Here is a 10,777-nt window from a genome sequence, read left to right on the forward strand (position 1 = left end):
TTATCGAAGGACTTTTGGTTAGCGCATTTATATGGCTCTTAAATTATTTATGGCTTCAAATTGACATAATTTCTGCTTTTCCTTTACACTAGTAGATGTTTCTTTTGTTTGAGTGTTTATGCCATTTGTTGTTTGAATATTTTATAATCATATATTTCACTAAATTTCCAATGCTTGCAGCTGTGAAGATGATAGTTGACTTTCTTTTGACTGGCAGTTAGCAAAACTTAATTTAAAAAATAAAAATTGCTATTTTCTGTTATGCCATGTTTAAAGCCTTGGGTTCAGTGGCTTAATCTCATTAAAAGCATTTAAGTTCTGCCTTCCTTTTAAACTATTTGCAATGCCTTTTTTTACTAAGAATCTATTTGTAAATCTATGTATATATTTGCAGTTTAAAGTTCTGAAGGAATGGGATGGTATGACTACTGATACGATGCTGCTATTATGGAGCATGAGGGAGCGATACAATCCCCTTTCAAATTTCAAGTACTACTTTCAAACATTGCCAGAAACTTTCAATACTGGTAAACTCAGGCTTCCAACTAAAATAATCACATTCTGAATTTGTAATTTAGCCTCATTTATTTAGGAGGAAGTTTGGTTTGATGAGCTACTCGATTGTCGCTTGAGATCTTGATGATCTTCTGCTCTTACTCCATTGTTGGATTACCTAAAATAGAATATTTGAATTACAATCCTCAAGCCACTTATTTACTTTTTATAGGGCTGAGTTTCGGAATCGATGCTCTTACTATACTACATGGAACTCTATTATTTGAAGAACTCATGCAAGCTAAAGCGGTATATTCTGTACTAAACCTCTCCACACCTCCAATCTTCTCTCCTTCATTACACCCCCATGCTTTTCTCTTGGGGCATTTACATACATAGCATGCAATTCTTATGCATTTACATATCTCACATCACTTTCATAGGTGCACACATAGCACTCAAAATTTTAATATCACATAAAAAATAGCACTATTATCATTTTTAAAAGTGAAATGCGCCTTTTCATGCATAGGTTAAAATCACCAAAGTGCTATGTATGCACATATGAAAAATTAGGTGTGAGATATGTAAATACATGTACATATGAAAAATTAGGCGTGAGATATGTAAATACATAAAAATTGTGCTAGGTATATAAATTTCCCTTTTCTTCACTTATGCTCGTGTTCTGTAATTGTAGCACTTGCGACAACAATATGATTCACTTTGTCCAGCATTATGTGCTAGCTACCCAGACATCTTCAAAGCTCAGTTATACTCGTGGGATCACTATCTTTGGGCTTGTGAACTCTGGTATTCTAATGGCATGAAAGTTATTTTTAGTGATGGAAAGCTGAGGACCTGCTTAATTCCTATTGCTGGGCTGCTTAACCATTCGGTTTGCAATCAATAGTTTCAAACTAGATTACAAATTACTTTCATGTAAGACAGTATTCGAGTCTCCTCTTATTTATTCTGATGTTTCTAAATCTTCAGCTGTTCCCCCACATATTACACTACGGTAGAGTTGACTCGGAAACCAAAGTCTTAAAATTTCAACTTGCAAGAAAATGCAGAAGAGGGGAGCAATGTTATCTTAGTTATGGAAGCTTCTCTGGGTCTCACTTGATTATGTTCTATGGGTTTTTACCCAATGGCGACAACCCGTATGATATAATTCCTTTAGGTAATTATCTTTTCCATGTTATAAGCTGCTCACCCTAGTAAATAATTCCATAAACATCGGCATCATCGGCTGCTATTCTGACAAGTGTTTTAGTGAAATGCTAGTGAAAGCAATAATAATTTAACATTTATTATGTTGGTAACCTATGATACTCTAATATAAATTTAAAACAAAATTCTATCAAGCCCCTCTGAAATATTATTTACAGAGTTAATACAGCAATAAAACACCTCATTAATAAGATAAATAATAGGTAAAAAAAATTAGAAAACTTTACCAGATTAGTTCCATATAGAAAAAGCAGCCGATCCATTTAGAAAGAGATGCTCCACAGTTTCTATAATAGAAAAGCATTGATATTTGACTAAGGCCAAAATTCTGAAAAACAGAATCTAGAAATAGAAAATTTTTAATCAATCTCCAATAGCAAATTGAAGCATTAAAATTCATACATTTTTTTTTTATTTTTTGAATGATTTAAAGGATTCATGTCATGATTTAGCAACAAAAACTTTACGCTGATTGTCGACCATCTAATGCGTGCACTTTACATTCGGGGTTTGGGACTCAGCAACTTAAAACTTATAAACAAAATTTCTTAGAACCTTAAAAAATTATATCCGGAACAGAATGATAAAAAAAAAAGTCTTCTAATGCTGAAACAAATTCAGCGTCAATAACTTAATAAAACTAACCAACTCTAGAAGTCTACTGTCATAAAAATCAAAAAGCTTGAAATTAAAATTTTGAGGAACTTGCAATATCGAATAAAGAAAAGACATAGGCCACTCCAATCACCCAACTAAAAGGAGATGTTACCAGCATGCATACTCCCAAAAGTAAATTATTCAGTGAAGCCTCTAATACCACAAATTCTTCCAAATCCATGAAGAATCATGCTTAATAGGAACCACTAACCAATTAGAATTAGAACAGTGCATGCTATTTTTAAAACTAGCCTATAAATTGTTAGATTGAAACTTCCTAACTTACATGAGAATGCTTTCACCGAATCATTCACTCCTCTCAAACCAAATCCACCTTCATCAAAAGGAAAACAAAGCTCCCTCCAAGAATGCTATTGATATGCATACAATTTTGAAAACTATCAGTACACTGTTAAATTTGAAGAGACAACTTCTTACCCCTTAATTATCCATTATTATGTTTCAGTTCTTTCTTTTTATCATGATCATTTCAATTTCTTTAACTATAAGAAAATAATAATAATAATAATAATAATAATAATAATAATAATAATAATAATAATAAAACTATAAGAAGGTTAGCCCGAACTGTATATATATTACTTATTTGCTTAATGAGAAAGTAGAGTTTTTTTATTCTGCAAAAATATATATGGCATCAGAGCTCAGAAAGAAATCCTAGCTCACCTTTTTCTACCGAAGCCTCTCCTTGCACCTGGCAGTCCCTGCAAGCCCTCCACCGGATCGTCTCCTTCCCTGTAGGTGCAGATCATCAGCTCATTTGGTGCTTTCTTCCCTTCTTGCTCGCTTGTTTCCCTTGATAGTTTTGTTCACGAAACATATTCTTCGCACTCCCGATTGATCCTTCCCTACGGGTGCAACTCCTCAACTGTTCCACTACCTTCTGCCAAGTTCCCGCAAAGAAAAGGTACGACTCCACGCAGACACGTCTTTTTGTTTCTGTCCGAGCTCCTTCACTATTTGAATTATCTTTGGGGGGATCCAGTATATTAGTGGCTTCCACTCTTCTCTTTCTAGTAGGGATCCCAAATCCACGAGATGATTACCGTGTGTCGTCGACAGATAATTTCTCTCTAGTGGAAATCTCGTGTCGACGACAGATAGTTTATCGCTCTACTAGAAATGCTCAAAGAAGCTTCGATCAACACCTCATCATGACGAACAAATACGACATTAATGCCACTTTTTCAGAAGTTCTAAATCTAAATGTGGGATGTTGGGTTCTACATTATCTGAAATCTCTTTCTGCATCACCAATTACAAGCTGTATGACAATAATTTTCTCTGGTGCTCTCAATTGATCTTCATGTAATCTGTGGTAAAGAAAAAGAAAATCATCTCACTTAGAAAAATTTTGCATTAGAAATTACTGAACTCAAAACATTGGGCATGAAAGATTGGATTACATGGTCATGTCACGACTTGTCAACTCGATGACCATGAGAATTGGATAAAACGTTCTTCGATACAGAACAACGAAAAAAATTTGGGATGCTGCAAGAGAAACTTATTCAAGTGTTGAAAACACTTCTATGTTGTTTGACATTGAACCTAGATGATATATGATCCGCGACAAAGTAAGTTGAATATAGTCAATATTTTAACTCTCTCCAAATATTGGCTCCAACTAAATATGTGTGAAATGTACGCATGGATGTACTTATAAGACTCAACTCTTTACTAAATCATTGTTGAACAAAAGAGGACCTTCAAGTTCCTTTTAGGAATTAATAAGGAGATGAAGTCAGAGGAAGATTCATAGGATCCAAACCTTGTCACTCAATTCTTGAAGTCTTTGCTGAAGTACGAAGGGAAGAGAGCAGGAAGAAAATCATGATGAAAGGTAATTCTAGTACATCAAATATTGACAACTCAGTTTTATATACTCACAAATCATCTCATTACAACAAATCTTAAGAGGAACCGACTGCGATGTGAACATTGCAAGAAGCTTGGTCGTTTGAAGGAGAAATGTTGGAAATTTCATGAAAAGTCCGCAGACTGAAAGCTCAACTAAGTCAAAGGTGATGTGAAAAATCAAGCAAACACAATATCAAAGGAATAGCCTCATGAACATAGTCGATTCAGTAAAGAACAACTTGAAGCTCTTCGAAGGCTTCTGGGACTATATTCTAAGCCTTCTACTAGCCTTTTATCACATTATGATAGTCTTCCATTACTACTCTTGTTGCCTTCAACAGGAAGATTCAGTCTTGGATAGTGGACTCTGGAGCATCTGATCACATGGCAGGCTATATCACTAGTTTTCAATCCTTCAACAAGAAGATTCAGCCTTGCAGTCTTCCATCTGCTATATCAATGCTTTCCAATTCTTCTATTCTTAGAAGCACCATGTTGTAGTTAGAATCACAAATGACTTCGTTTCATTTGTGGGAGGAAGAGAAAGTGTGAAACTCACAAAGGACCTTATTCTTCAATCTGTTCTTTATGCTCCTAAACTTAACTGCAATTTAGTATTTATTCTTAAACTTACTAGTGACATGAATTGTGTTACTAAATTTTACCCTAATTTGTGTGAATTTCAGGTGATGGACTCGGGAAAGGTAATTGACAGTGCTGACAAGTATCATGAACACTATTTACCCACTAGGACTCCCATTTCAAAAGGACCACTCCATTTACAATCCTTTGGGTTAAGTTATGTATTTGAGTCTGTTTCTCATGAGAGTTATGCATTTTCTCCTTGAACATCCTAACTTCTATTATATTGAAAAGTTGCATGACCATTTTGTTATCAGTAAAAAAGTATAGTTTAGATCTTTGAGAAACTTGCCAATTTGCTAAAGACACTTGACAAGCGTACCCAAGACTACAAAACAACCTAAAGAAGGGGAAAAATAAGAACAAAGTAGAAGATAGAGGACAAAACCAGCTTTTTCCGAATTAAAGTATTTTCCTCCTATGTCGAAGATTGCCATTCCTCACTTAAGGAGTGATATAGAGGAGGATGCAACCTTCATCCAATCAGTTGAAAAAATGAAGAATAATTTTGATGTAGATGATGAGTTTGAATTAAATTATGAGAGTGAAGCCCAATGGGTTTATTCAAGGAGAATGATTAAATTGTTAATATTAGATAACTAATATCAGATAACTCTCTTATGTTGGTGCTAGTTCCTCATTATTTTAAAGAAGTCACTCCATATCACTGTGGTGTTGAAGACATTTAATATACCTCATTAGCCTTAGAGTAATGCATCAGGGACTTTATTTTATAAGTCCAAGGAATATCAATGCCAAGATTATGATTGACCTATGCAATGCCCGAAGTCTGAAGAGTACGTGCCTACGAATGCCTATATACTATTCTCTAAAATTTCAAAGAATGATGTCAAACTTAGGTGTTCAAGTTAGGGTCACTAAACAATAGGCTAAATACTTTGAAAAGATCTTAAATCTGAAAGGCCCACGAGTATTATGTGATGAGAACATTGCACAACTAAATGTCCTGGATTTATTGGATGGAAGAATTCTAGAAAGATATTCTATTGTGTAATAAAAAAATTAGTTTGACATCAAAATTGAAAAGAAAGAAAATTCATATAAAACCAACTCTACAAGTGATCAGAAAGAAAATATCAAGCCTGCTCTATATGAAATAGAAGATGATAGACAAACATCTACCATGGATGAGTTGAGTGAAATTACTTTGGGAACTGGAGAAAATCCTCACCAAACCTTCATCAGTGCACTCCTGCCTGAAGATAAAATTGAATGAATAAAAACATTGCTCTGTGAATTTGGGCTGTTTTCTTGGTCATTTGCTGAAGTACATGGCTTATCCTCTAATGTAACTACTTACAAGCTAGTCATCAATCCAAATGCAACACCTGTCAATTAGACTCCGCGAAGAATGAGACTTACGATTGAAGAATAGGTGATTGTTGAAACCAAAAAAAATATTGAAGTTGGATTCATACGATAAGAGAAGTATGTTGATTGGATATCCAATATTTAGCCTGAGAGAAAAAAAGAATGACCAAATTCGCAGCTGTATTGATTTTCGAGATTTCAATAAAGCATGTCTAAAAGATGATTTTTCACTCCCTAGAACAAAATTGCTCGTGGATAATACTTCGAATTATGAAATTTCTTTAATGGACAAATTATCAGGATATAATCAGATCAGAATGAAATCAAAAGATGAAAAAATACATCATTCAGGACACCTATCGGTACTTATTGCTATGCAATCATGCCTTGTAGTTTGAAGTGTGCTTGAGCAATATATCAAAGTGCTATGTTGATGATCTCGTCATCAAAAACAAATATTATTGGGATCATTTGGAAGATTTGAGGATCGTCTTTGAAAGAATCATAAAATTTGATTTTAAAATGAATCCTTTTAAATGTGCTTTTGCGGTATCTTTAGATTTTTTTTTGTGGGTATATTGTATACCACAGAGGAGTTGAGATTGATCCCAACAAAATTAAAGCAATTATCAAGATGTTTTTTGAAATACTTTGTTAGCTCAGTTCTCTACAATGATAGCTCGCATTCATTCGACATTTCATATCCAACCTATTAGGCCAGTGTTTTTTAAAGTTGATAAATAGGAATGCTCATTTTTATTGGGATATTGAATATCAAAAGGTTTTCAATAATTTTAAAGAAACGTGACTTAAGCGTACCAATTCTTTCAGCATCGACTCGAAGGAAGCTTTTGATTTTACATACAGCAGTAGTAGAATAGTTTTTGGAGCTATGTTGATTCAACATAATGAACAATACAAGGAGAATGCTCTCTATTATATCAGTTAAAAACTTATACGGACAGAAATAAGATATTCTCCAATTGAGAAACATTGTTTGATATTGATTTTCAGTGTTCAAAAGCTTCGTCATTACATGTCTCGCAAAATAACCCTCATCTCAAGGATCAATCCACTGAAGTTCTTGATGACAAGACCAATATTGATAGGTTGCTTGGCTCGATGGGCAGTTCCGCTCTTACAATTTGATATAACGTATGTTCTTAGAAAAACAGTAAAATGACAATTTCTAGCAGACTTTCTCGATGCTCATTTTGTCCCCGTTGATTCCCCACTCAACGATAACTTGCCCGATTAGCATATTATGATCATTCAAGAAAGTGAGAAGCTACAAATTTGAAATTTATATTTTGATGGAGCTTCTTATATCTAGACCACCCAACCTTCACATCTTTTAAAGGTACGAACCAACATTGGTCTCATCATTGTGATACTCGATGGAAGCATCATGAGGTATTGATATGACTTAACTGAATCTTGGACAAATAATGAGCTTTAATAGTTGCTCTTGATAGTCATTGCATTAAATGTGAATAATCTTCACATTTTTATCTTCATTTTTTTGGTGACTTGCAGCTTATTGTAAATAAAGTGTTGGACATTTATAAGATAAATAAGTTTGGGTTGGTTTTTTTATCACAAGAGAACTATTCAATTTATGAAGCAAATTCTACATGTCACACTAACTTGGATTTCTTGAGCTTAGAACAGTAGAGCAGATTGTCTAGCCAAACTAGCCAAAGAGATGGCTAGTATGAATTATGAGCTAGTGTTGATTCATGTTCATACTCGGTGAGTCTTGAAATCAACAGACTTATAATCCTTGTTGGAAGAGGGGTCATCAGATGCAAGCTAGCAAAAGTCAATTTAATTGTTCCTAACTCTCCATTATAATATGTTATACAAGCCAAACAAGAAGTAAATCAAATGGTTCAAAAACAAAGCATAAGCTTGAAAAGATGTATGGAAGATACTTCTGAAAATTCTTTTGTAATACAAAAATGTATTTCTAGCCAGTCATAAAACCCCATGCATCCTTCAATAAATCCATCAAAGCACAAAGCTAGGGATGATTGTATGCACTTAACCTGATAAATCTATAAAGATAATTCAGTTCAATTCCTTCAAAAAGTTCGTTAAAACACAAAGCTAAGATTGAAGGACATAAGGAGTTTTGGAATCTCAAAAATGCTAAAATGAGATCTTCATTAAGTCTGCCAAGGTATAGAACTTGGATCGAAATCTAAAAAAGAGATTTGAAATTTCAAAAATTATTACAGAAAACTTCAAACAAGTCTATTAAAGCAGAAAGCATTGGGCAGAATAAGTTATGACATGGTTCATATAAAGTTTGAGGCTGAACTAAAGGGAAGTCAACTGTCAACAAGTCTGATAAAGCACCTAGCACATGATTGCTAGACTTTTCACTAGCGACCTTATACAAGCTTAAGGGCTAGGTCATTAGTCTATATACTTCAATCAAGTCCATTAAAGCATGAAGCATAAAATTAAAGGTGTTTATGTTCTCCAACAAGTCAATAAAGACAAACCAATTCAATATTTTTCATTTAGCCTGCTAAAATTACTATTCTAACGCAAAAAAACAATCCAAGTTTTCTCCTGAAAAATAAATAAGAACAAATCAGGATAATTCGTCAACAAGTTCATCAAACCTAAAACATGAGATTGATACCTCTGTTAGGCTCACGAATCTCTTATATCTGACCCGAATAATTTCAAATCCAAAGAATAGCTTGAGGGCTATATGTCTTTTCCAAAATGGGTGCGAGTCTTCGGGAAGTTATTTAAACAAAGAAACAATATCAATTAAAGACCAATCTCCAATGATATAATCCTATATATCCAACTAGAAATTCTTTTTTGTGTTGACATTTGTGACTTATCTGGGACAACCGCAAAGTGAAACCCTCAATGTGGCATCCAAGCAAACTTTTGGAGATCCATAGTGTCAATCAATTTGCAATAAATATGGTACACTTCAAGCACGCATCATATTTATTGGGGGCCATTTATCGAAGGTTAAAAAATAAAATAATTAAAATAATTAAATAAATAAGACTAATTGATCCTGCCCTAGGATGTCGGAACTGCTCCTGTTCCTTCTCTCTATTAGAAGCCATTTCATAGCCCTTCTCGACATCGAGTCCTCTTGATTACAACAAACCACATTCAGACAATTTTCTTGCTTATCTCCTTTACCACCCTAGTTTAAGCCCCTTATTCCTGCTCATGATCGCGATTCTCACAGTACAGTCGTGTTTAAGGCTAGCCTGAAAGGCAATAACAAGATTGCTACAGATTAAGACTTTGATACTCCTTTTTTGTGCCCTTGGATAAACTCTTGCCCCAAATCTACAATGCTTCCTTGGACGGTGTAACTCATAGTTACTAATAATAATTTTTCAGTCAGGTTGAGTCGACTTTCTTCTCTAATTAAGTAGATCAGAGATCATGACTGCACGGGACGATTGAATCATGAGATCTTAATCTTGTTCATCGCCATTTTCCCCCAACATTCACTTTAAGCTCAAAGTGATAAAACTAATCAATCTTAAACCTCAAGTCTGTTGCTACTATATTTGAATATTCAATGCTTAATGATTGGTCTTCATTGTAAGTAATCCCTATTTCGGATGAGTGATTATCCATAAGGGCTTGCGCTTTTGGGAAACCTCAAACCCCAGATCAAAAGCCCTCTCAAAATAAAGTTCAAATCTCTGAGTAGTGTCTTATCTACAATCCAATATGTATTCTGCAAATTTGAACTGTAATAGTTCTCTCTCACAAATATGAAGCTCTCTCAACTGCAAAGAGAGTCTGAGGCATCAAATTTTTGGAGCCCACGATCTCCTTTTAATGTTATATTATGCTTTTTCTCTCCATCCCCATTCTCTCTTTCTATGAGGCGCTCATTCTTCTGTTCTCTTTGATCTCTTTTTTTATCTCCTTGATTCTTCCCTTGTACCGAATCCCTCAACTCTCAAGAATAAAAAAAAAAAATGTACTAGAATCTCCTTTTCTCCTTCATCACTTGCATCAATAAGCTCTGAAAATTGGTTGGTATGTTGATGGTGTAATGATCAATATTAAAAATCATTGTCGATTGACAAAGGAATTTTCAAGATCGTTTGATCCAGCAAGAATTAGTGCTATATTTAAAGCTTTTTTTATTGCTCGTAAAAGGGTTTACTACTTCTAAAAATGCACCCGTTGTATGTAGTTTTTCACAACCCATAGTTATTGTTGCCTTATCTCTGGTGAGAGTTACTTCCATATCCATCGACTATAATTTGACTATAATTGGATCACATTTTGATTAGTGCTTTTAAGATTTTAATGATCTGCAAATTTCTTAAGGAGTGTTGTGTAAGGTTCCTTGCCTTGAGCAGTAATTTGTTTCCTTTGCTCATATAAAATCATTTAGGACCGCAGGTCCTTGTTATGACTGTAGATTAAAACATTCATATTCATGTACCGTGTCATGCCATTTAAAATGAGTTTCCCTGAATATTAATTTAATGAGATATATCTGATTTTCACTGCAGATTTTGAG

General features: G+C 34.2%; 1 protein-coding gene across 3 annotated transcripts in view; it reads left to right on the forward strand.

The window, feature by feature from the left end:
• LOC110026574 (ribulose-1,5 bisphosphate carboxylase/oxygenase large subunit N-methyltransferase, chloroplastic) overlaps positions 1–10,777 on the forward strand; it is a 61,602-nt gene that overhangs the window by 39,410 nt on the left and 11,415 nt on the right. For all 3 annotated transcript variants that reach the window (XM_020727554.1, XM_020727555.1, XM_020727556.1), the window contains 4 exons: positions 395–527; positions 728–804; positions 1,196–1,393; positions 1,492–1,681. In XM_020727554.1, the coding sequence (XP_020583213.1) occupies positions 395–527; positions 728–804; positions 1,196–1,393; positions 1,492–1,681 (598 nt within the window). The remainder of the gene's footprint in view (positions 1–394; positions 528–727; positions 805–1,195; positions 1,394–1,491; positions 1,682–10,777) is intronic.

The sequence above is a fragment of the Phalaenopsis equestris genome, unplaced genomic scaffold (assembly GCF_001263595.1).
Source record: "Phalaenopsis equestris unplaced genomic scaffold, ASM126359v1 Scaffold000380, whole genome shotgun sequence".
NCBI classification, from domain to species: domain Eukaryota; kingdom Viridiplantae; phylum Streptophyta; class Magnoliopsida; order Asparagales; family Orchidaceae; genus Phalaenopsis; species Phalaenopsis equestris.